Source organism: Plecotus auritus (assembly GCF_963455305.1).
Source record: "Plecotus auritus genome assembly, chromosome: 2".
NCBI classification, from domain to species: domain Eukaryota; kingdom Metazoa; phylum Chordata; class Mammalia; order Chiroptera; family Vespertilionidae; genus Plecotus; species Plecotus auritus.
This window is the reverse complement of record NC_137771.1, coordinates 186,315,271-186,343,002: the sequence shown is the minus strand read 5'-3', so window position 1 is coordinate 186,343,002 and position 27,732 is coordinate 186,315,271. Positions and strand designations below refer to the sequence as shown.

At 36.9% G+C, this 27,732-nt stretch overlaps 1 protein-coding gene across 6 annotated transcripts in view; it reads left to right on the top strand.

Moving 5' to 3' along the window:
- Window positions 1–27,732, top strand: part of ATP11B (ATPase phospholipid transporting 11B (putative)) — a 122,242-nt gene that overhangs the window by 47,546 nt on the left and 46,964 nt on the right. For all 6 annotated transcript variants that reach the window (XR_013959932.1, XM_080656160.1, XM_080656161.1 and 3 more), the window contains exons 8-18: window positions 5,876–5,923; window positions 7,784–7,848; window positions 10,818–10,899; window positions 14,326–14,476; window positions 15,630–15,827; window positions 18,055–18,294; window positions 18,802–18,977; window positions 19,391–19,459; window positions 21,527–21,600; window positions 21,674–21,777; window positions 26,329–26,510. Coding sequence is in view for 5 of the 6 variants with exons in the window: in XM_080656160.1 (XP_080512286.1) it covers window positions 5,876–5,923; window positions 7,784–7,848; window positions 10,818–10,899; window positions 14,326–14,476; window positions 15,630–15,827; window positions 18,055–18,294; window positions 18,802–18,977; window positions 19,391–19,459; window positions 21,527–21,600; window positions 21,674–21,777; window positions 26,329–26,510 (1,389 nt within the window). In the remaining variant the exon portion in view is untranslated. The remainder of the gene's footprint in view (window positions 1–5,875; window positions 5,924–7,783; window positions 7,849–10,817; window positions 10,900–14,325; window positions 14,477–15,629; window positions 15,828–18,054; window positions 18,295–18,801; window positions 18,978–19,390; window positions 19,460–21,526; window positions 21,601–21,673; window positions 21,778–26,328; window positions 26,511–27,732) is intronic.

The window sequence follows — 27,732 nt, the reverse complement described above, 5'->3', positions numbered from 1 at the left end:
ATCCTCACGTGAGGATATTTTTTCATTGATTTTTTAGAGGGAGTAGAAGAGAGAGGGAAATACAGAGAAATATCAATGTGAGAGAAACACATCGATAGGTTGCCTCCTGCACAAGCCCTGACCAGGGCCCAGGGCTGGGGAGGAGCCTGCAACTGAGGTACGTGCCCTTGACTGGAATTGAACCTGGGACCCTTTAGTCCGAAGGCCAATGCTCTATCCACTGAGCCAAACTGGCTAGGGCAATGGTCGGCAAACCGCGGCTCGCGAGCCACATGCAGCTCTTTGGCCCTTTGAGTGTGGCTCGGCGTTAGAACCACTTCTTCAAAATAGACTTGCCCAGGCCGAAAACCGACGTCTGCGCATGGGCCACGAAGTTTCAATCGCACTGTACGTGCACACCCGCACGTGGTATTTTGTGGAAGAGCCACACTCAAGGGGCCAAAGAGCCGCATGTGGCTCGCGAGCCGCGGTTTGCCAACCACTGGGCTAGGGCGAAGTAAGATTATTTCGTTAGAAGAAAGTAACTCTGTGTATACACGTACTCCATGAAGGCAAGGGCTCTGTCTTTGTGTTCACTTGGAATGAATTCCTTTTAATGTTGTGATTTACTAAATACAGTTTAAGTCATCTTCCAGTGATATACTAATTATTGTGGGCTGTGAAATAGGAACAACTTTTTATTATGAAAGTGATATACTAAACTCATTTTCACTCAGTAACTGGTGATTAAATACAAATTACAACCACATTGTAAAATTCACCCTCAGCTTCTTGTCATATAATATGTCTCCCTCTATTGGTTGAAATGTTCATATCTTATTAGTCATTTGCTTTTCCAGAATAATCTCTTACATAATTTGTTTTGGATCCATATATTATTTATAATGGAGTTTTCTATGTGATGTTATATAATTTTGTGGTTTCATTATAGTCAAATGAAGTATAGAATTTTCTAATTAGCTAAAAATTTGCTGTCCTATGCTTTAAGAGTTTAAACTATGAGATTTAACTGTGAAGAATTTAGTACTTTAAGATTTCTATATTGCTATTTCCTTGTCTCAAAAAATGGTGAGTTATAAAAAATTGTATGAAATGGAGCATTAAGTAGGCATAAGATTAATATGAGATTAAGTATCACTAATGTGATGATGAGTAGTTTTTATATTATCTTGGAAAATGTGGAAAAAATTAAAACATTTTTTAATAGGAAATAATTCACTGTTAAATATAAGGTGTTCCTCTTTATTTTATCTTTCCCTTTTCCGTAGTGAAAGTATATATTTTGTTTTAAATATATATGTAACTACTACAGAACACTTTTGTAATAGAAAGATAACTCACATTTATTGCTGTTTATATTTATTCATTCAGCAAGTTATTGTTGAGCACCTATCTGTTCATTATGGTGAGTGGGAAATAAGATGAATCAGCATGGTTTCTATCCTTGAGGAACTCATAGCTGTAAAGATATTATATATATAAAATTATATTTTTTCACTTTTCTATATGCTACATATAAGGGGAATATTGAAAGCATTTTTTTTTAATATATTTTATTGATATTTTACAGAGAGGAAGGGAGAGGGATAGAGAGCTAGAAACATCGATGAGAGAGAAACATCGATCAGCTGCCTCCTGCACACCTCCCACCAGGGATGTGCCCGCAACCAATGTACATGCCCTTGACCGGAATCGAACCCGGGACCCTTGAGTCCGCAGGCCGACGCTCTATCCACTGAGCCAAACCGGTTTTGGCTTGAAAGCATTTTAAGTGTCCAAGTAGGAGAATGCTTAGATGGGTACATGGTACAGTTATATAAGAGGGAAATATGTAGATTATAAAAATATTTTCAAAGAACTTAATGACATAAGAACATACTGAAATACAATGTTAAATAAGATACAGAGTTGTAGCTCTCATAATCCCAATTATATATTTTTAAATGTGTATTTCTGTGTACTTGATAGATAGTTAAATGGCAAGATAGAAGTATAGATAAGTACAAAGAGAAAGAAAATTCTGGAGGAATTACATGTCAAAATGTTAGTAGATATTTCTTGGTGATAAGATTTCAGCTGCTTTTTATTTATTTATTTTTGTTCTCCATAGTTTCTAATATTTCTTGAATGTGGAATGCTTTTGTACTTTAAAAAAGTATTTTCCATTTTACTGTACAGTATTCTTTTTTAAAATTAAATCTTTATTGTTGAAAGTATTACATATGTCCCCTTTTTCCCCTATTGACTTGTCTGTACAGTATTCTTAATGATCATTTCTAATGGCTACATAACAGTCTAAGTGCATATACTATTACCTAACCATTACCTAATTTTTCAATACTTAACTTCCTCTGTTTTGCTATTACAAACATTGCGTGGCGCCTTGTTACAAATAAGTTCATCAATTCAAAATCCAGTAGCTAGATAGTTCATTGCTTCTCTTTTTTGATATAATTAGTTCACTTGGCTCCGAGGATATTCCCCTCTCTTGGTTTTTCTCCTACTTCAATAGTCTCTCCTTTCATTCTCTTTGCTGAGTTCTCTTCTCCTTTGACTTCTTGATGTAAGAGTGCCCCAGGACTGTCCTTGGTTCTCCTCCTTTCCCTACCTATACTTTTCACTATCAACACTCACTCCTTTGGTAATTGCATCCAAGGTGATGGCTTTACAGATCATCTACATGCTAACTCTCAGATTTATATCTCCATTCAAGATGTCTTTTCCCAAATTCCAGACTGTTATATCCAAGTTCATGTTCTACAGTTCTACTTAGACATTTAATAGAAATCTCAAATTAATCATGTTGGGAACTGAGCTGATTTTCCCTCCAAAACTTTTTATGCCAACAATCTTTCCTTAGTTGATAACAGTCTCTCCTTCCAATTCTTCAGGCCAAAACCCCTTGGAGTCACATCCCCTCTCTGCTAACCTCTCCTCACCTCCTCTCTCACATCTCATCTCAATCCATCAGAACATCTTATCTGTTCACCTGCAAAATATATCCAAAATTTGACCATCTTTTACTCATTTCACTGCTACTGATTTGTTCTGAGCCAACATAACCTCCTACCTGGCTTACTGCTATTCTTACCAGTTCTCCCCTTTCTTTCCCTTGCAGTCTGTTCTCACAAAAGCAGCCAGAGTGGCCTTTAACTTTTTAGACTCTGACTTAGAAGTTCCACTTCTAGGAATTTTTTCTAACAAAATAATGAAATTCTACTACTCCTAGGAACTTAGCTTAATGAAAATGTGAAAAGGTATGTATACAGGCTATTCAGGGCTGCTTGTTTAGACCAGTGATTTTTAACCGGTGTGCTGCAAGGATTTTTATTTTATTTTATTTATTTTTTAAATTCCTATTTTTTTCTAATAAACATGTTTTAAAACTTATTTACTTACTTATTATTTTTTAAATCCTCGCCCGAGGATATTTTTCTATTGATTTTTAGAGAGAGGGGAAGGCAGGGAGAGAGACAGACGGAGAGAAACATTGGTATAAGAGAGACACATCGATAGGGATTGGTTGCCTCCTGCACATGCCCCCACCAGGGTCCTGCAACCAAGGTGCCTTCCCTTGACCAGAATCGAACCCAGGACCCTTCAGTCCACGGGCTGATGTTCTACCCACTGAGTCAAGGCTAGGACACTGCAAGAAATAGTAAAACATGCAGTACCTGACTATTTAGTCAAAGGCACTGACCTCTTTTCCCTTAAGATTGTCAAATTAAAAAATAACAACAGCCAACACAACTGTAGTCATCTGTGTGAATGAATAAAAATTATTCCTTTTTATTTTTTGGTCAGATCGGCAAAAAAAATGTACATTTTGGTGTGCTGCAGAATTTTAGTAATTAGCTTATGTGTACCATGAGATGAAATAGGTTGAAAATGACTGGTTTAGACTACCCATAAGTTGGAAAAAAGAAACTTTCATTAGTAGTGAATTATTTTAAAAAGTTACACAGTAACCCCCAAAACACAATATTATGTGTGACCATTAAAAATAATGATGTAGATCTATGTTTTTGACAGGACATGTTAAGTGGGAGAGGGTATTACCAACAGTATTTAAGGTATGGTCCCATTTTTGTTTTTAAAATACATATTTTTCTATATGTGTATGGAAAAAAGCCTGGAAAACATATCCCAAAATAATAGCAGTGTTTGTATTTGAGTAGTGGGATTACCTGTAATGGTATTTCCTTTTTGATATCTTTTTTATATTGTCTGAATCATTTTTTAAAACATGTGTGTTTGAGTGTATATCTATATGTATAAAAGCCTATGCGACCGTTACAATCGGTCGACCGAATGACCATTCGCTATGATGCGTACTGACCACCAGGGGGCCGACGCTCAATGCAGCCAACCTCCCGCGGTCCCAGCCCCAATTGGCCCCGATCACCGGCCAGGCGGAGAGACCCCGCCCGTGCACAAATTCATGGACCAGGCCTCTAGTAGTCTTTATAATCAGAAAAGAGAATGGTAAAGCTATTTTTGCTTTGAAACAAAACAGTGTGGCTTTGGAGAAAGGGCTAAGGAAAGTGCAAGATGAGTTAATCCAGCATGGAACTGGCATGAACCTACAGTTAAAGATAACAGGACAGATAAAATGAAGGAAAACAGGAATTCTCTTGTTGGAATTTAGCTCAGGAAAATCAAAAGAATGGTCTACATCATCTCTGAAAGATGCCTAGGGAGACAACAGCTGAATTGGTTCTTTAAATCTAAATCCGAAGTTGAGGTTGGAAACAAGGCTACATAAAATCCACTAAGTGGAGATTAAAAAAAAAAGAAGAAAAACAGCAGTGCATTTCCCTGATACAGACAGTTGAAGGAAGCAGAAGTAAGAGATTAGCAAGAAACAGTGAAGCCCAAGGGATAAAGCATCTGTGACCTGGAAACAGAAGGAATAATAGGGGACGTTGGGAAGGGAATGCTTAATATTGCTTTGCCTAGTTAAATGATTAACATGAAGCTCTGTCTAGAATTTGCTTCAACTCAAAATTTACTTCTCACTGTAGTAGAAAATAATTGTTCATTTGAATTGACTCTGTGATGTGGAGCTGTTTAAGTAGTGGAATTTGGATCTGAAAGGCCAGGTTATGAAAATTCATTGATAACAAGCCACTTATTCTAGAACCATGGTCGGCAAACTGAGGCTCGCAAGCCACATGCGGCTCTTTGTCCCCTTGAGTGTGGCTCTTCCACAAAATACCACGGCCTGGGCGAGTCTATTTTGAAGAAGTGGCGTTAGAAGAAGTTTAAGTTTAAAAAATTTGGCTCTCAAAAGAAATTTCAATTTGTTGTACTGTTGATATTTGACTCTGTTGACTAATGAGTTTGCCGACCACTGTTCTAGAAGCTCTAGAGTTCACTGATAGGTTTTTGCTTACTACTCTATTCCCACCACTTAATTCACACATAGTAGTTGCTCAATGAATATTTGTTGGATGAATGAATGCATGAATAAGTAAATGAATGATTCTAATCACAGGAAGCTTATTTAATAAACTGATGAAATATGTGAGCATTCATTTTGGCTAAATAATGTATACTTGTGTAGCAAATATAAATTCTCATGATGATAAAACTAATAATGATAATAATATATAACATTTGTATCACCATTTTGAAAACATTTTTATATTCATTACCTCATTCATAGCTGGAGTGGGATGGCAAGAATTGTTAGAGCTTATTGACTGATAAATATTATTTTTATAATTTCTAACATGATTATTGGACCAGTCATAGAAGCAAAATGTTCGTTTGTTTCATGTATAAGAATAGTGCCAAAAGTATCTAGTTTTCCACCTATGATGTCATAAGTAACATATCTGTTTTTTTGGTAACATGGTGAATTCTTTGATAGATTCATGGGACGAATGATAATAACCCATCAAATGGAAGAAATTGTAAGGTAAGAACAAAATCACATTATTTGGGGGAGGGACTAAAATCAAGTTAAAGAAATATTAGATAAGTAAGCTTCATATAATGTAAAAGGGTTCACGTGAAAGCATTTAGCACTTTATCTTCTAGTTATTTATACCAGCAACAAGTGAGGGCGAAGCAAATTTCATGAAATAATATCAAAATAATTTAGTAAGATTATTTATATACTTGTATTTTTTTCTAATAATATCAGGTAGTAACATAAAAGGAAACATAAACATTCTTATTCAAATCCTTACCACCACTTAAAGTCTAGAATACAAGAAAGGTTTTCTATAATGTTTAACAAGTATAAGTGTTACAGTCTTCTTCATTTCAAAATCATTTAACACAAACTAGAGTACTTAGTGGCCAATCCAGAACCTCTTATTTACTCTTCTGATTGTTTTTTTGTTTGGTTGATTATTTTGTTTTCCCTCTATATTAAGGTTAATTTCTGGCTGCTGCATGAAAGGACTTGGGCTCATTTCAAAGATTTGCTAATAGGATGAGATTACATTGTTACTCCTGACCACAAAGCCAAATTTAAAATAAATCTTGGAATCATCCCTTGAACTTCTAAATCAAATTAGCCTTTCACCTTTTTTCTGGAGACATATTCATTTGAACTGGCTGCTTGAAATAAGTCACTGACATAAAGAGTTGAGCATTTCTTAAAATGAAATTCTCAAGTCAAGCCACCAAAACTATCATGCATCAGCACTGATTCACATTTTTAATAAACATTAACACAGGAGCATGTTCAATGAACTCTTTAGCCATGGTCTTTGCTGAAGCAACCAGAGTTTGCTGATGAACTACCTTTTAATTCAAAGCTTTCTATCATTATATCCCAATTGTATATGCCAGTGTGAGCGCAAAGTTTTTCTATTCGTTGTTAAAAACAATACCATGTGAAAAGGAGCTATTTTATGGCTTCTGGTTAATAGATTTTGGAATATCCATGTAGTGTGCTCCACATATGACTCAATATTAAAACCATACTTGTTAACCATGTCCCAAACACCTGGTCCTCCTTGGTTCATTGATTTTTTTAGAGTGTTTGGGTTTGTAGACATCTTGGTTCTGATTCTGTTTGATTTGGATGACTGTGTATGTATGTTTCAGAAAAGCGTAAGGGATCTCAACAAAATTAAGACTTTTTAAATTATCCATAACAGTCTTATCATTTTGCTGTCACTAAAAAAGTACAATTTCCTTTCTAGTTATTCCTTCTCATTTTATATCTCCTTTATGGAGAGACATTCAAACAGCAAGAAGACCTGAGCTCCAAGAAGTTTGCAATGCAAGTAGTAAAGTTGTAGTATCAATCTTGCCTACAAAAGTACTAACTCACTTACTACATGATTTTTTATAATCCAAAGTAATTTTAATTGTGCAGAACTCATGCATTTACACATAAATCATGCTACAATTCTTATTTATGTTGCATTTTAATTCTCTATTTTCTTTGAAAACTGTTTATTAATTTTGCTCAAAATTTTCATCCTCTATTAAACATTTAAAAATCATTGCTTAAACTTTTATTTGTGTTTTATGTTTAAAATTTTTGCAACTGGTCTGGTGGCTTTATGAGTTTATGTACCAGCATAATCTTATTTCTGAGCCACCGATCTTAAAGTAACTGAAATGCTAAAGCAGGTGTTTTTGTTATGGTAACTAACATTATGATTGACCTAAATAGTAGCTAAGATTTTGGTTCTATATAAAAACAGTGTTGTAACTATAACTCAAGTACTTTCTGCTAAAGATGCCATTTTAGAATTTAATTAAATGTTTAATATATTTAATGCTTTTTTTTGTGTGTGTGTGTGTTTTTCCCTAGACCTCTGGGGCCAGAGAGTCTCTTGCTTCGTGGAGCCAGATTAAAAAACACAAAAGAAATTTTTGGTTTGTATATGTTGAAAGTTTTTAATTATAGGTTCATGTTGATACTTTATGAAGTATTTTTAAAAGCACAGCATTTGTGTTCTTTTGGTTGGGTAACTTGTTACTTAGTTACATGTTGCCTGTGATAATTTTCTTACAAAGATTGTGTTAATATAATTTTGGTTGTAGTGTTTGTTATTAATCTCTATTTTTGAGTAATAGACTAGAACCTTACTCTTATATTTTCTTTGTTAATACTTGTGAAACTGAGTGCTAAGAAGATAATTCTGGCAATTCTTTCTATTCATGGTGGATGAGAACCAATATTATCTGGTATTATGGTATAGTAAACCACCCGTGTAATTCTATTATGATTATTCTTAAATTGGATGAATAAAACTGCTGACTTATTCTTTAATTCAACAAATTCTTATTAATATGACTATATATTTGACCAGGTACTGTTGAAATGTATACTGACTGGGTCAAAATGATGAATAAATAATGTTCTTGCATTGGAGATTTATTAATTAATCAATTAATTAACTTACGCTCTGAGTCAATTTTAGGCAAATTGTGAAATCAGTGATAATCTTTAGCTGTCAAATAGTTCTTCCCTCTTCAGAAATGGCCCTTCATATACTAGCCAGCTTATGTTATTTACTGAATGTTTACAGCTTTAGGGGTCTGTCCTCTTCCTCATCCTCTTCTTTCATCTGTCTTATCTCTCAGTATTAGGCTCTCTGATAAAGAAGTCCATATACTTTTTTTTTAATGGAAAGTAACAAGTGTTGGTAAGGATGTGGAGAAATTGGAACCCTCATACATTGCTGGTAGGAGTGTAAATGTTGCAACTGCTGTGGAAAACATTGTGGCAGTTTCTTAATAAGTTAAATTCAGGATTACCATATGACCCAACAGTTCTACTCCTAGATATATACCCCAAAGAACTGAAAATAGATCTTCAAACGAAGACTTCTACAAGAATGTGCATAATAGCCTATTTACAATTGTCAGAGAGTAGAAACTGCCCAAATGTTCATCAACTAATGAATGTATAAACAAAATGTAGGATATTCACATAATGGAAAATTATTTGCTATTAAACAAATGAAAACATTTGCTGAGTGAAAGAAGCCGGACACAAATGTCACATATTGTAGGATCCCATTTACTTGAAGTACCTGGAATAGGCAAATTCATAGAGATGGAAAGTAGATTAATGGGCTGGGTAGTGGAGGGGAATGGGAATGATGCTCAGTAAGTACAGGGTTTCCTTTGCGGGTGATGAAAATGTTCTCAAGTTAGATAGTGAGGATGGTTGCACAACAGTGTGAATATACTAAGTGCCACTGAATTGTACATTTTTAAATGATTGAAATGGTAATTGTATGTTATGTATATTTTACCACAATCTAAGAAAACTATAATAAATGTTCTATGGCAAAAGCCAAAGAAAACCTCCAAAGCTTTAGACCCTCTCATGTAATGCTGTATTTTAAAACATCTCTCTAGCATTAAAACCTTTCACGCTCTTAAAAGATGTGTATTTGAATGCCTTTAGATGGGTCTGCTATTGTTTGCCTCAGACCCACCTCTCTCTATTGTGTAATTCTGGCTGATTTCTATAATTTTGGTGCCATTTGAGTTATAATTTCTGCCTTTATGGAATAATTTTAATGGTGAAAATTCCAGGACAAATGTTTAAGAAGAGGACATGATGAATCCTACACTGCTTCTCAAATCTTACTATTTAGGCATGGGTGTAAACATTTATTGATTATCTGTTTCTAGGCATTTTGCTAACTTGTCATACAAACTGCACAACAATTTTATGAGGTATTAGAGGCCTGGTGCATGAAATCGTGCACGGGTTGGGTCCTGCCCCACCCCTGATCAGGGTGGGAGGGCCAATCGGGGGTGGTTGTCCAGCCGGCCCCACCCCCTGGTCAAACTCTTGGTCAAACTCCCGGTCGAGGGGACAATTTGCATATTAGCCTTTTATTATATAGGATATTTTTCCACTCTAAAGGTGGAGAAATTGAGACTCAGAGATTAAATAACTTGCCCAATGATGCAGAACTAATAAGTGGCAGAGCTAGCATTCAAACCAAGGTCTAATTCCAACAAAGTATTTTAGAAGGCTGGTCTTACCTAATTTCATTCACTCCCCAGTTTTAATCCCATTATTACTGTCATTCTCACTAATTTCATAGTCATTCACATAGGCACAAACTTTTTAAATGGCCCATTCCTTGTGTTTATTTACCCTGATAGGTTTTCATATTATCTCTCCAGTGCTTATGAAATTATGACTAGGGGTTCAGATTCTGGCATTCAGGTGTTTTCAAACTCTGATCATAATCTATTGTTCCATCAGAACAGAAAGTGCTTTTTCATATCTGTCTTTGTTAACAGTGTTTGCTCTATCTATAATGGCCTGCCCTACCGTTTTTGTTTTCCCAAATCCTTTTTTTCTATCAATTTCAACTGAAATAGTATCTCATTCTTTTTTTTTTTTTTTTAATATATTTTATTGATTTTTTACAGAGAGGAAGGAAGTGGGATAGATAGTCAGAAACATCGATGAGAGAGAAACATCGATCAGCTGCCTCTTGCACACCTCCTACTGGGGATGTGCCCGCAACCAAGTTACATGCCCTTGACCGGAATCGAACCTGGGACCTTTCAGTCTGCAGGCTGACGCTCTATCCACTGAGCCAAACCGGTTTTGGCAGTATCTCATTCTTATATCTCAGTTATAACTCAGAAACAGAATCTTCATGCCTTCCTTATCCAGCAGGTTGAGTAATTGGAGTTCCCTAAAATTAGTATCAGAAAGCCTTTAAAAAATTCAAAGAAAGAAAAGTCAGATTGTAACAGCTGTCAGATAATGCATTTTCCCAGATGCTTTCATGCTGGTGAGTACATTTTTCTTGGGAAACATGCTAGGGCATTATTTTAAAGTACTATTTTGTTTTGTTTTGCAGGTGTTGCTGTATATACTGGAATGGAAACAAAGATGGCGTTAAATTATAAGAGCAAGTCACAGAAGCGATCTGCAGTAGAAAAGTAAAACTTTTCATTTATTTGCACATAAATATGACTGTGGATGTGTATATAATTCATTGTGTATAATTTTTTTGTGTATAAAAATATATTTGACCCCTGTATAATTTCAAATCAACACAGGATGGTATCCTTGAGATTAGGGATGGCTTCTTATATTTTTGTATACATGTAGCATTTTGCACAATGTTTGGCATATAGCAGATGCCAAATTATGACTTTAAAATAAATATTATTTGGTAATAATGGAAACACTTGATCAGACTAACTCTCCTACAGATAACAGTAGTAAAATCTGGACAAAATATTTTAAAAAAATAAACGATAATTTTAAAGCTCTGGAGAGTGGCCCAAAAAAAGACAGAAACTGGCAAAGAATGTACTCTTGAAAGACAGTATCAGCAAGGGGAAAAATTTAAGAATGTAGCTTTTTTCCTGAGGGCACTCTCAAATTCATGGACTGCAAAGGGCATCCGAGAGCCTGAGTCTTTACAGGATTTAGGTATCAGAGGACAGGGAAGAGCGTCTAAAAAGGGGAAAATCTTATACAGGAAGGAGCCACAGAAGAAATGAGCTCTAAAACCTGCACATAAATTATTTCCATATCCTTGGCTGACTATTAGAACTATACATGTGCAGGGGAGACCCCAGTGGGCTTGACAATGAAACCGTAACAGTATGTACCAGCAAGCTGAAAGATCCGAGCAGAGAATTTTGCTGTTGCCTGTTGCAATGGAGATAGTCTTTGGTGTTTGAGCCTAGCCAAGTTAACTTCCTGTTAAAATTAAAAACAACACACTTTGAGGAACCTAAAAGGATACACTATGCAATCAAAAATAAGCAGACGTGAAGAAAATGTAACTTGTACTAAGTAGAAAAAGCGCTCATTTGAAACTGCCTCCATAATGATTTTGCAATTAGCAAAGACTTTAAAGTATATATTATAAACTAGAGGCTCAGTGCATGAAAATTCATGCTCTGAAAGGGGGTCCCTTAGCCCAGCCTGCCCCCTCTCACAGTCCGGGAGCCCTCAGGGGCGGGAGGCGACCCAGCGATCAGGGGAAGGCAACGCCCCCATCACACCTCTGCTGTTGCCACTGCTGGCAGCACAAGCCTCGGCCGGCCCTGGTTACCTGAGCCTCGGGCAGCCCTGGGCAGTTGGGCAGCTGCCATCCAAGGCTTGCCTGCGCCTCAGGCGTCGTCTGGGCAGCCACCATCAGTGGCTTGCCTGTGCCTTGGGCCGGCCCCGGGCGGCTGAGGGGACTGGGGTACTCCGGAGGCAGGCGCCCCAGTGGGGCTGAGGGGACTGGGCGCTGCCATCTTGTGGCTGTGGGTGCCGCCATCTTTGGGGACTTGGCAGTCAATTAACATATTCCCTCCTTATTGGCTGCCACCATCTTTGAGGGTGGGGCAGTCAATTAGCTTATTCCCTCTTTATTGGCTGTCGGTGCCACCATCATTGCGACGGCGTGAGGGTCAATTAGCATATTCCCTCTTTATTAGATAGGATAGTTTGTTTCAAAGGTCTAAAGGACATGTCAATGAACGTAAGAGAAATCTCAGCAGAGAAATGGAAACTGAAAAAAAAAAAAGAACTCAGTGGAAATTCTTGAGTTGAAAAACATAATGACTGAAATGTAAATGTTATTACAAGGGCTCAACACCAGGTTGAAGAAAGAAGAAATTGTCAGTGAACTTCAAAGAGCAACAAATTATTCAATCTGAAGAACAGAGAAATATGAACAGTTTTAGAGCCATTTGGGACAGTATTAAGCTGTCTAGCATAAGTATAATCAAGATCCCTGAAAAAGAGGAGAGAAAAGGGACAGAATAAAAATATTTGAAAAAATATTTGAAAATTTCTAAAATTTCACACACACACACACACACCCAAAAAAAAACAGCAACAGAAAGGCAAAAGCCTAGGTTAGAGGAAAATTCCTAGCTATAAAAATTTAAGAGAAGAAGAAAAGGTTAAAATCAGTCATCTAAATTTCTACCTTAAGAAGCTAAATAAAGAGGAGCTATTAGACCCAATCTGAGAAGAGAAGAAATACTGAGGATGTGAGCTGAAATCAATAGAATAGGAAACAAATAATAGACAAAATTAGCAAAGCCAAAAGTTGGTTCTTTGGAAATATTAATAAAATTGATAAATGTCTGTCTATATTGAGGGATGGGGGGAGGGGGGAATTGTAGGAGAGATATACTGGAAAATTACCAATATTAGGGATGAAAGAGAGGCTGTCACTATAGATCTTACCTACTGTGGTCACTGTATCCACAGACAAATATAAACAACTTTTATGTCTCTAAATTTTCCTTGATGAAATGGCAAATTCTTTGAAAACACAACTTCCAGAAATTGACACAGGATAAAACAGAAAATCTAAACCACCTTTTATCTATCAAAGACATATAATTTATTGTAAAAAATATCTCCACACAAAAGTATAGTGAGTCTTTCAATATATGGTGCTGGAACATTTTGACATCCATTATCCAGAAACTGACACATGACCCTTTCCTCCCACCATATATAAAATTAATTCCAAATGTAAACTTAAAATATAAGAGCTAAATTTATAAAACATGGGAGAAAATATTTGTGACCTTGGATTAAGGAAAGATTTCTTAGATAGGAAATATACAAAAAAAAGTGAACGAAAAACAAAGCCCCAAATTGATAATTAAATTTCATAAAAATTAAAAACGTATGCATTTCAAAAGACACTGTTAGAAAAATGAAAGAAGACAAGCCATAGAGTAGGAGAAAATATTTGCAAAGCTCATCTATATATATAAAAGGCTAAGTGACCAGCCAACCTGCCAGGAGGTATGACACACTGACCACCAGGGTGCAGACCAGGGGTCCTCAAACTTTTTAAACAGGGGGCCAGTTCACTGTCCCTCAGACTGTTGGAGAGCTGGACTATAGTTTAAAAAAAAAACTATGAACAAATTCCTATGCGCACTGTGGGCCCAGGACAAGTCAGCTGCTAAGCAGGACAGGCAGCGGCACCCAGCAGGCCGGATAAATGTCCTCGGCGGGCCGCATGTGGCCCGCGGGCCGTAGTTTGAGTACGCCTGGTGCAGACGCTCAATGTAGGAGCTGCCCCTAGCCTGCAGGCCCCAGGCCACCCAAGGCAGGTGCCAGCGGGGAGGCCCCCCCGATTGCCGAGGTAACTGGCGGGGGCGGGGCCAGTGAGTGGGCAGCACCAGGCCAGCCAAGACTAGTGCCAGCAAGGGCCCCCCCGATCGCCCCACCAGTCGCCCACAGATGGGCCCTCATCGCCGGCCAGGCCTAAGGACCCTACCCGTACACGAATTTCGTGCACTGGGCCTCTAGTATCTATATAATAGGAAACAGTAGGAAAATTAAATTTTTTTAAAAGCACATAATTGATATGTTTTATATTCTCATTTTAGGTCAATGAATACATTTTTGATAATTTATCTAATAATCCTTATTTCTGAAGCCATCATCAGTACTATCTTGAAATACACATGGCAAACTGAAGAAAAATGGGATGAACCTTGGTATAACCAAAAAACAGAACATCAGAGAAATAGTAGTAAGGTATTTTATTCTGTTCTTGATTCTGCTGCTGTAAAGGAAACTTCTGATAGGAGTGACCACTCTGATCTTCCTAAAACCATTACTATTGAAGGATGACAAAAGGACATTGCACACCTGGAACCAATACAAAATATTGAAATTAAACTGTAATTAAAATAAAAGAATCACAGTAGATGAAAAAACAAACTACATTGCAAATGAAAGGTAGCCAGCCTGTATGTACTGGTATACTTTTTGCATTTTAGGACATGAACAATTATATTTTTATGTCATGATTTGAATAGTTACAAGAGATCACAAAAATTTAAATAATCTGTATTGGCATCCACTTGAATACTACAAATTCATTTTTTTATTTCTGTATCTTATAAGTGAAATAAAGAGTAAGTTGATTTATTTTCAATTCTGTCAGAATAATTCAAGGAATCTTATTGTCAGTCTGTTAATAGAATGAAGTTAATAACACAGTTTATGTCATACAAAGTTTTAAACGGATTAAATATGGACTACCAAGAGAATTTAACCTACAATTTGGGTAAATAATTGTTCTCCAAATTTCACTTTAGATTAAAATACAAATACTGAATACAAATTTGGATCTCAAGAGACCACAAAGCAGATAATCTCAGGAACATATTTTCAGGATCTTTCACAGAATGCAATTTAAATGTGGTACTACTATGCCATTGAAGTAGGCTATTTCTGTGTAATCTGTAATTTAAGAGTTTTAAATCCTAGCAGTTTCAGCCTACCAATTTTATAATTTTTAAAAATTACACTCAATTTTTAGTTATCTGTAATTTTGAAGAGTAAAAGTAGAATGGTAAGCATATTCCAGAGGTTATAATTAAAATTTTGCAAAAGCAGTTTCAGTCACACCAGGTTTTTGGTAGCTTCTGAAAAGTAACACATTCAATAATTTGAATGTAACCGTTTTTTTCTTTTATTTTGTTTGAGAGTCTAATGAGCAATAAAACTACCAAGGAAATGTGTTAAAAAGACAACTCAAAAATGAATTTTAATCCATGAGACTATCTGCTTCAAAATATAGTTAATAGTCTGTTTAGACATGAAACTTTCTGATAATTTTCTGCAGTAATACTAAAGATAGTTTCATATTTTCACTTATCAAACAATCATTTTTTCCCTCTAGATTCTGAGATTTATTTCAGACTTCCTTGCCTTTTTGGTACTCTACAATTTCATCATTCCAATTTCATTATATGTGACAGTCGAAATGCAGAAATTTCTTGGGTCATTTTTTATTGGTTGGGATCTTGATCTCTATCATGAAGAATCAGATCAGAAAGCTCAAGTCAATACTTCTGATCTGAATGAAGAGCTTGGACAGGTAATGACCCTTTTAATTTGTTTTCCTGACTTGTTATTTTAATCAAAACAATACATGTGCAAAGACTAATAAAACAGAAAACATTAGAAGCCTTTTACCAAAAAACAACCCTACTTTGCTCCACACCTAATTTTGTTTTCCATTTTTAAATTTTAAATCTGTTATTTGTTTGACTGGTGATGTATTTTATATCATCATATTTGTTTAAGACTTCATTCTCACTCTTCCTAATCTAAAAGTTTTTTATTAACTTATATAAATAAGTGACATCTCACCCAGGCAGTGTGGCTCAGTGGTTGAATATCAGCCTATGAACAGGAGGTCACAGTTCGATTCCTGGTCAGGGCATATGCTCGGGTTGCAGGAGGCAGCCTATTAATGATTCTCTGTCATCATTGATGTTCCCTCTCCCTTCCTCTCTGAAATCAATTTAAAAAAATATTTTTTTAAAAGTAAGTGACACCTCCTAAAATATCCTTCTTTAAATTACAATTCAACATTTTCTATAGATACTGGGCAACCTTTAATATCACATAGCAAAGGTAAAGTATATTTTATTTCTAGTTTCACCATTTGCTAGTTATATGATGGGGGTTAGTTACTTAATTATTCTGTTTATCTTTACTATTTCCAAAAAAATGAACTTTGAGGTATAGTTTCTCATGTATCATTATGTCTTGGTCAAAACAATTTTGTTCCAACTTTAATTCTACCTCCCTTGTTATATATTGATCTTTTTATTCTGCAATTTTGCTGAACTCACTTGTTAGTTCTAGTAGTTTTTTCAGTGGATTCCATGACCTGTATACAAGTTTGTGTTATCTGCAAATGGAGATAGTTTTACCTCTTCTTTTCCAAATAAATACTTTTTCTTTTTTTTTTGTCCAATTGTCCTGATTAGACCTTCAGTACAGTGTTGAATAAAAGTGGCAAGAGCAGACATCTTTGTCTTATTCCTGAACTTGGAGGGAAAGCATTTAGTCTTTTTCCATTAAGTAAGATGCTATCTGTGGGTATTTGTAAATACATTTTACCAGGTTGAGGAGTATGCTTCTATTCCTAATTTGTTGAGTGTTTTTTTAATCATGAAAGAGTATTGAATTTTGTCAAATGCTTTTTCTACATCTATCAAGATAATTATTTTATTATTAGAATAAAGGTCAAGTACCATTTATTATTATGGTGGGTTTCACTGATTGAGTTTTATATGTTGAACCAATCTTTCATTCCAAGGATAAATTTCACATGTTCATGGTATATAATCCTTTTTATATGTTTCTGCATTTGGTTTGTGTCTATTTTCATAAGGGATCTATAGTTTTTATCCCCTTGTGATAGCGACCTCCCGTTTTAAATGACTTCTTTCTCAAGTCATCATTGCAATAAGCATGTTCTCATCATAATTCTAGTTGTATCAAGAATTGAGTATTTTATTCTTCTCTTTATGGACCTACCTTCTTTTAGGGTTAATTTTCTAGAATTAGTCTCAAAGAGTAATAAAATTATTTGTCTTACTTACTTTTTAAAATATGTTTTTAAACATTTCTTTTTACTGAGTGTGTTTCGTGCCCTCAGTTTCAATTTCCTCTGTCTATTTCAGACAACTTTCTACCTCTGACTTTTTGTGTTGCTATCATTTTGTGTTTCTGGTTCCAGCTCTGTACCATTTCTCCTGGACCAGATTCCCTTTCACATTCTAGGTTAATTAAGCATGCCTTCCATCCCTGCTCATAGATCATTCTATTTATTTTTTATTGATGAGAGAGAAAGAGAGAGAAATATTGATTTGTTGTTCCATTCATTTATGTATTCACTGATTGATTCTTGTATGTGCTCTGACCGGGGATTGAACCCACAACCTTAACGTATTGCAACAACACTTTAACCAAATGAGCTACCCAGTCAACACTCAGAGATCATCCCTGAATCCTACTAAACATCCAGGAGATAAAAAGAAGTACTAATACTACATTTTTAATCAATTCCACAGATGAACATGCACATACAGATGCCACAAACTTCAAAGTGTATATTTTAAAAAATATTTTCTGTTACCCTGTTTTGTTTCCATGGCATCTCTAATTATTTAACGGATTATCAGAATTAGCATCAATATATCAATTTTAATAGGCAGACTTCACTTAAGGAGACAGAGGACAACATTTCTTGTCTAACGTAGGACCGTGAACACAAAGGTTGTGCTTTTTTTTTTGTTTTCTATCTCTAGGTGGAGTATGTGTTTACAGATAAAACTGGCACTCTGACAGAAAACGAGATGCAGTTTCGGGAATGTTCAATTAATGGCATAAAATACCAAGAAATCAATGGTAGACTTGTATCTGAAGGACCAACACCAGACTCTTCAGATGGAAACTTAAGTTATCTTAGTTTTTCCCATCTTAACAACTTATCCCATCTTGCATCCACTTCTTCTTTTAGAACCAGTCCTGAAAATGAAACTGAACTAGTAAGCAATTTTTAAATTAATAAATAGGAGTTTCTTTTCAAATAGTTCTGTTTGTGTTAGTGGGGCAAGAAATATGTATTTGAAATGTATATCCTTTGGTTTAATACTGAGAATTTACAGTCACTTAATATGTGTTTGTAAATGGAACTAAGCTAAGGAAAGCCTACTGCCTTTAAGTAAAGAAGACTATGTGAGACAGAGCTTAAATTTATTTAATACTTTCTGAGACCCACTTCTTCCACAAAAGAGGTTTCACCTTTACTTGCAATTTGGTTATGCCTCCTAAAAAGTTGGCGGGTCATAAGCAAATGTGACATTTTACTCTTTAAAGGTAGAAGCAACCAGCTGTTATTTAAGCAGTTCAAAATTGTAGCATTCTTATTCTAGCTCTTAGGTTACCAAAATATGAACTGTATTTATTTGCATTTTTTAGAATTCTGTTTCTGGTTTCCTAAATGTTATTTGGGATTGGTATTGATAGTGTGAATATTAATTATGTATTTACAGATTAAAGAACACGATCTCTTCTTTAAAGCCGTCAGTCTCTGTCACACTGTACAGATTAGTAATGTTCAGTCTTATGGCATTGGGGATGGTCCCTGGCAAGCCAGCCTTGCACCCTCCCAGTTGGAGTACTATGCATCTTCACCAGATGAAAAGGCTTTAGTGGAAGCTGCTGCAAGGTAGTTTAATCTGATTTCCAAATTGTCAGAAAAAACGTTTTCAATAAAAAATGTGAAAATACTAGTATTTGAATTGTCAGACAAAATTCATAAACACATAGAGGTAGAAATTTATTTCAGTTTTTTTAATGATGTGTCATTAATTGTTAAGCTTGCAATAGAGTCATATTTTGATGTGATCTCTAAAAATCTGGTTAATATGAATAATATAATCTGTGAGAATACATGTGTATTGTTTTGGACCTACTCTGATCCTTCAAGTTCTTAAAGATAGTGCTATATTAAAAGGAAATATTTTAAAATCCATCTTAAACTTGTATTTTAAATATTTTTATTCAAGCTATGTTATTATGATATATTGAAAATATGAAATATTCCCTAAATTTTATATTTTTTTCTCATTTTAATCCTAGGATTGGCATTGTATTTATTGGCAATTCTGAAGAAACTATGGAAATTAAAATACTTGGAAAACTGGAACGGTAATTATTTTCTTTATTGTAATTTTCTATATATCAAGCATTTAGTATAGAACAGATTTAGGTAAATTGTGGCTCAAAGGCCAAATCTGGCCTACAGCTTGTTTTTGTACAGCCCATAAACTACATTACATTTTTAAGAGATAGTTTAAAAAAAATAAGGAAGAATATCTAACATAGACTATATATGTATACAAAGCCTAAAATATTTACTATCTGGCCCTTTACAGAAAAAGTTTACTGACCCTGCTCTAAAATGATGTTATTATTACATTGTATTTCATCACAGTAATAACAATATTCTGCTCTGAATCTTTCATCTCTATTTTAGCTTAATGGTTCTTGAATTTATTTATACTTTTGTTTTTACTTACTCCTAGGGGAATGATTTTTATAAGTTTCTTACTAATAAAGAAAAACTTTCTTATATTTTCTATGATTTTATCTTTTAAACATTAAAGAACAGCTATCTTATTTCCACTGTATGATAAAGTAGGCCCATTCTTAACTATAATCAAATCTTTCTTTCATGATGTTATCCGTTTCAGTCATCTCAACTCCAGCTGTAAGTTTTTAGACTATGCCTTTCCAAACTAAGTAGAGCTTATTCTTTGGCTGCTTTCATGTGGGAGCCTGTCTAGCTCATTCTATCAACTTAGAAGCCATCATTCCAATCAGTGTTTATCTTTCAGATGGACAAAGCATTGCATATGTACATCATCTATAATAATCTATAATAATAAAAGCATAATATGCAAATCAACTGAACGACCAAACAGCAGAATGACTGTCCAGGTGACCTTCTGGACGACCATGCTATAACACGCACTGGTGCCAGGCCAGCCAAGGCGGGTGCGATGCGATTGGTTAGGGGGCCCCCGCCATCACCCCATGATTGCCCTGCAGAGGGAGGTCCAGGCCACCCTCTGTGGGGTGATCGACGGGGCGGGGGAAGGGGCTCCACAATCAATCACCCCCAAGAGGGCGGCCCAGGATACCCAGCCAGCGGCGCTGCGGCAGGCGGGTGGGGCGTCCCTCTGAGGAGCCATTGATGGAAGAGCCCCACAATTGATCGCCCCACAGAGGGGGGCCCAGGCCACTCAGCCTGTGGCCACAGAGGGAGGCCCAGGCCACCAGCCAGTGACGCTGTGGCGGGTGTGTGGGGCTGGCCAGCGATCGCCCCGCAGAATGAGGCCCAGGCCAGCCAAGCGATCGCACCCCACACGTGTCGCCCACAGAGGGAGGCGACTGGTGGCGGGGGAGGGGGGGCAGCGCCGCACAGATGACAAGCAGGGTTGGGGCCAGCTGCCGGTAGGTAGCCAGGGGAAGGAAAGCCCTGATAGGCCCTGATCGCTGGCCAGGCCTAGGGACCCTACCTGAGGGGTTCCGGATTGTGAGAGGGCGCAGGCCAGGCTGAGGGACACCCCATCCCCTGCCCCCCCCCCATGCATGAATTCCATGCACCGGCCCTCTAGTTGTATATATTCATCCAGAAGACTTTTTAGTCTACACCTGACCCATCCATGCAAATTCTTTTACTGCTCCTTAGAGAGGCATTTATTCCCCAACCCTATATACATATATTCTATCCCAAGTTCAAAATCACTGCTATAATGAGCCTCTGTTATTCATGTGAGTGTGTGTATTTCTTAGGTGTGTCTGGGCAGAAAAGAGGAGAATCAGTTACATTTTTTAGTGAGAAAGACATGGAGCTATGGGCAGATCTGGATTCCACTCACAAACTTATTTGATGTTAGGCAAATTACTTAGTCTTTCTGTGTTTAATAGTCCTCATTTGTAAAACGAGATAAGACCTACCTCCCTTGGTTCTCGTAGGTCTTAAAGCACGATATGTAAACATGGCATTTGGTAAGTGCTCAATAAATGTTAATTCCTTCTATTGTATCTTCTTTGTTAGTAATAACTTATAACCCGTCATCTTGAAAATGTAGTTGAGGTTAATTTCTTGTTCTAAATTAATCATTTTTATCTTTAATAGGGACTCTTTCTAAATATTTACTTGATATTATTCAAAAAAGTAAAGTTTTGTCTTTTCTTTTTTCCCATTAGGTACAGACTGCTTCATATTCTGGAATTTGATTCAGATCGTAGGAGAATGAGTGTAATTGTTCAGGCACCTTCAGGTAACCAACCTGAACTTCTATGAATTTTTATTTATCTAATATTAAGAGCTTGATAAATCATTTTTCTTTTTAGGTGAGAAGTTTTTATTTGCTAAAGGAGCTGAATCATCAATTCTCCCTACATGTATAGGTGGAGAAATAGAAAAAACAAGAATTCATGTAGATGAATTTGCTTTGGTGAGTGCAAATATCTATGATTTAAAAACTCTGAAAGATATGTATATCTACCTATATATTATATGAATATTTGAAAGATTTGGGATTTCATTCTTGCATTAATTTATCAAAAATTATAGAATTATGTGTTGGTTCCATGTTCTTCAGTTAAAAGTTGACTTTTAACCTGTTAAAATGTGTCTTCTCTTTGAACCTATTAAAATCAGGGTACTTCCAGCAGCAAGGACCATTTAGGTTACTATATTAAAAAGTGGGGAGGGATTATTCTTCATGGGAGAAATCAAGATGGCGGCATAGGTAAGCACCTATGCCTCGCACAACAATTTCAAAACTACAACTAAAAGACAGAACGGACACCATCCAGAACCACAGGAAAGCTGGCTTAGTGGAAATTCTACAACTAGAAGGAAAGAGAAAAGCTCACAGAGAATTGGAGGTACGGCAAAGGGTCTTTGTGCGTGCAGAGAGGAAGGGCGGCTGAGAGCCTGGCTGACTTTCTCTGGCGGGAGGGGGAAGGAAGCCCCTGACTGCACTGAACCCCAGTTCCGACTGCACTAAACCCCAGTTCCAGGCGAAACCCCATGGACCCAGGCTCATACAGGGGGCGTCTGGACTGTCAGGTAGAGAGAAAGGCACCCAGAGACTCGGAGACCCGGGGGAGCCCCGGCGGGCAGGGGTCTGGAGGCGCGCGCGCCAGTGTGCACAAAGACTGCGGAGGTTGCCACAGGCTTTCCCTAGCAGAAGGGAGTCGTAAGCTCCTGAGTGCACTGAACCCCAGTTCTGACTGCTCTGAACCCCAGTTCCAGGCGAGCCCCTGGGGACCCACACTCCTGCCGGGGGAATCTGGACTTTCGGGTGGAGGCTCGGGAACCGGGAAGGCAGAGTTCTGGAGGCGCGCGCGGGCAAGGCTAACAGGAAGCCAAGACTGTCTGCTCCGCCCTGAGACTCCACCCCATCCAAGCTGAGCACAGAGGCTTTTGCAATTTGGCAAGTCTAATCCTATAAGGCTGTCTCCAGCACCGAACTTCTCCCAGCGTAGACACAGCTGATCCTCACAGCCAACTGGCCTGCAGGTCAATTCCTCCCAGTGATACCAACAACAATCAAGACTTAACTACAACAAGGCTGTACACACAGTCCACAAAGGGGTGCACCAAGAGTATCCACCTCAGGTTAACTGGGGAGGCCGACCCACTGGGCCATATAGGAAACCTAGCACACAAAGCTACCTTACCAACTCAGGGAAGCAATGAAAATGCGGCGACAAAGAAACAGATCACAAACGAAAGAAATGGAGGAAAACAAACGACTGGATATAGAATTCAAAACCATGGTTATAAGGCTTTTCAAGAATATCCTAGAAAAGGCCGATAAATATAACGAGACCCTCGAAAATATGAAAAAGGACCAACTAGAAATTAAACATACACTGACTGAAATAAAAAATATTATACAGAGACCCAACAACAGACAAGAGGAACACAAGAATCAAATCAAAGAATTGAAATACAAAGAAGCAAAAAACACTCAACCGGGAAAGAAAAAAAAATCCAAAAAGTTGAAGATAGTGTAAGAAGCCTCTGGGACAACTTCAAGCGTACCAACATCAGAATTATGGGGGTGCCAAAAGAAGAGAGAGAGCAAGATACTGAAAACCTATTGGAAGAAATAATGACTGAAAACTTCCCCCACCTGGTGAAAGAAATAGACTTACAAGTCCAGGAAGCGCACAGAACCCCAAACAAAAGGAATCCAAAGAGGACCACACCAAGACACATCATAATTAAAATGCCAAGAGCAAAAGACAAAGAGAGAATATTAAAAGCAGCAAGAGAAAAACAGTTAATTACCTACAAGGGAGCACCCATACGACTGTCAGCTGATTTCTCAACAGAAACTATGCAGGCCAGACGGGAGTGGCAAGAAATTTTCAAAGTGATAAATAGCAAGAACCTACAACCAAGATTACTCTACCCAGCAAAGCTATCATTCAGAATTGAAGGGCAGATAAAGAGCTTCACAGATAAGAAAAAGCTAAAGGAGTTCATCACCACCAAACCAGTATTATATGAAATGCTGAAAGGTATTCTTAAAGAAGAGGAAGAAGAAAAAAGTAAAGATAAATATTATGAACAACAAATGCATATCTATCAACAAGTGAACCTAAAAATCAAGTGAATTAAAAACCTGAGGAACAGAATAATTTGGTGAATATAATAGAATCAGGGGCATAGAAAGGGAGTGGACTGATAATTCTCGGTGGGGAAAGGAGTATGGGGGGGTTCAGGAAGAGACTGGACAAAAATCATACACCTATGGATGAGGACAGTGCGGGGGGGGGAGGTAAGGGCAGAAGGTGGGATGGGAACCGGGTGGAGGGGAGCTATGGGGGGAAAAAGGAGAAACAATTGTAATAATCTGAATAAAGATTTATTAAAAAAATAAAAATAAAAAGTGGGGAGGGTTACTAAAAAAATAAAGGGGAAATCCCAAGGATGTGGAGAAATTGGGACCCTCATACACTGGTGGGAATATAAATGATATAGCCACTTTAGAAAATAGTTTGGCAGTTTTTCATAGGACATGGAGTATACTAAATGATGTAGCAATTTCACTCCTAGGCATACACCCTAGAGAATTGACAACATGTCTACCAAGAACTTGTACACAACTGTTCTCAGCAGCAGTACTTCTAATAGCCAGAAAATGGAAACACCCATATGTCCATCAACTGATGAATGGATTAAACAATATGTCATATCCATATAATGGACTATTTGGCCACTGAAAGAAATGAAGTACTAATATATCCCACAACATGCACCAACCTTGAAAAGATTATGCTGAGTGAAAGAAGCTAGTCCCAAAAGTCCACAGAGTTTATTTATATGAAAGATCCAAAATAAGCCAATTTATAGTGATTGCCACAGTCTAAAGGAATGGGGGGAAGTGTAGTGTCTGCTAATGGATACAGAATTCCTTTGGGTATGATGAAAAGGTTCTGGAATTAAATACTGAAATAATTACACAACTCTTTAACTAAAAATTAATGAATTATTCTCTTTAAAGGAGTGAATTATGTCTTTCAATAAAATAATGTAGGAGAATCTTACAGAAATAAAGTGCGAATTATGTGAATAGAAAAATTATTAAGCAGTTCTCTCAGTCTTAGGACCTCATGATATCTCATTCCTGCTTTTCTGTAAATGTATGCTATGTACTCATCTCTGCTCAACTGCCTCCTTTACTTACGGTTTCTTTTTTCCTATTACTGTTCCCTAATTGTTTATGACCTGGTTCATTTACCACACTGTAACATCCATGAGAACAAAGACATTGTTTTACCTTACTATCATATCAGTATTCAGAACAGTGTTGGCACATAGTTGACAATAAATGTTTGTTATAGAGAAAACTAAGTTCATTTGTTAATAAATCTCATAGTCCTTTAACTGTTATTTAAGAGAAGCATTTATAGGTGTGGGTCATTTGCAAATCAAGAAATGCCAATATTTAGAAATCTGCTAAATAGTGTCATATAGTATTTTTAAATCTGCCTTTCCAAGTTCTGTAATTAGAACATTTACTTTGGGTTTTTCTGAGGAAAATATATAGCAAGAAAAGGAACTTTTATAAGTTTGTAGATTTATATACCAACTTTCAAATACTAATACCATAAGAAAAATTTGAACCCAGTAGGATCAGAAAAATCAAGCATATATATTTTAAAATTCTGTGTAATTCCAGTTCACCAGTGAAGATGTAATGATACAATTTTAATTCATTCAGTGGCTCTAGAAAGTATTGGTTGTTTGACAATGGCCACCTTATAGACTTCTTTATTTGAATTGCAAGTTTGTCATACCATAAAACCAGGAGTGGGGAACTTTTTTCTGGCAAGGGCTACTTACATATTTATAACATCACACATGGGCCATACAAAATTGTCAACTTAAAAATTAGCCTGCTGCATTTGGTCAAACATTTAATTAACTCACCCCTAATGCTTTGGCAGGGCCAGACCAAATGATTTCACAGACCTCTTATGGCCCGGATGTTCCCCACCCCTGCCATAAACCCTCAGGAAATGATAGTCCCTTTTGTTTAAAAAATTTCTTATGAAGTAGGTAAAAGTGGATTTCTAATAGTTAAAACAGAAAAGTAGAACCTGGGGCTGCCTCTCTCTTGATAATCATGAAGGTTCCATTATGGAACTTTCTGGCTTTCCATGTAAAACAGTTTTAAAACCACAGATAAGATAATCTTATGATTCTATCTATTCTCTAATATACAATTCAATGACCTTACTTGTTTTGAGCAATTTATTAAGAACTCCTTAGAAATTGAAAGAGTTATGATAATATGTGTTCCATAACTCAGATCACTAGGACTTTGTGTCACCTCATTTATTTTCTGTCACTAGATGATAGCACTTTTTAAATTATTTGTAATTGATTTTTGGTAATGGGGTCCTCAGTTTTATTTCAGTGACTTCTTGATTCCCCATTAGTTATTTTTGTTTAATTTTTGTCTTTAATTTTTCTGTGTTAGAAAGGGCTAAGAACTCTGTGCATGGCCTATAGACAGTTGACATCTAAAGAATATGAGGTAATAGATAGACGCCTATTTGAAGCCAGGACTGCCTTGCAGCAACGGGAAGAGAAATTGGCAAATGCCTTCCAATTCATAGAGAAAGACCTAATATTACTTGGAGCTACAGCAGTAGAAGACAGGTAAGTATCAGATAAATAGGCAATATCATTTTTCTCATGCAAGAATTTTTTTAGCCAAGTGTTCCTAATTTATGACATAAGTTTTATTTATTAACATCATGTAATTAATATATTTAAAATCAAAATCAGCAGTTAAAGCCTTTTTTCCCATCAGTGTGTATAATTTTCTTCTAGCAATTTATCTGAAATAGTTGAAAAAAATACAGCTTTGTATAATTTTGCTCATAGACTTAAATTTTTAGGATACTCTGCAGTATGTTCCATACAAAGACTTTAAGCACCTGCTTAATTCTCTGGCCTCACCTCCCACTACTGTGTCCTTCCATTTTATACTTCCACTAGAGGCCTGGTGCATGAAAATTCATGCCCTGGAGGGGGGTTCCCTCAGCCCGGCCTGCCCCCTCTCACAGTCCGGGAGCCCTCAGGGGCGGGAGGCGACTTGGTGATCAGGGGAAGGTGACACCCCCATCACACCTCTGCTGCTGCCACTGCCGGCAGCGCAAGCCTTGGCCAGCCCTGGTTACCTGAGCCTCAGGCGGCCATGGGCGGCTGGGCAGCCGCCATTTGAGGCTTGCCTGCGCCTCGGGCCAGCCCTGGGCAGCTGTGGGGGCTGAGGGGCCTGGGCGCCACCATCTTGTGGCTGTGGGCGCTGCCATCTTTGAGGGTGTGGCAGTCAATTAGCATATTCCCTCCTTATTGGCTGTGGGCACTTCCATATTTGTGAGGGCATGATGGTCAATTAGCATATTCCCTCTTTATTAGATAGGATAGTACCAAACTGTCTGCAGTTTTCCTCTGAACAACTATAGTTAACACTGTTCTATTTTATGGCTTTGTTCCTTGGCAAGGCTATGCCTTCTAGCTGATCATTCTCCTCTTACCCATTTATGAATACCTATTTATAAAGTATAGTTCAGGTATTACCCCACTCCACTAAAACCTTTCCATACTTCTAACAGAATTTAAAAAGCTCTTTTAGTGAAGTCTCTCTCCATGTTTTGTAGATCTGTGTTGTCCTTGTGGCAATATATTACAATTATTTGTTTAACGACTTTTTTCTCTATTAGCCTGTGAATTTCTTGAGGTCCATTTATTTTTTGTCTTTGTTTCCAGCACCACTCTTAATATGCCTTTCACAGTTTCTTGAGTTAAATTGAAATCTGTGAATTAAATTGAATTTTACAAATTAATTCTGTTATATTTTTTCTACCTCTGAGATCCA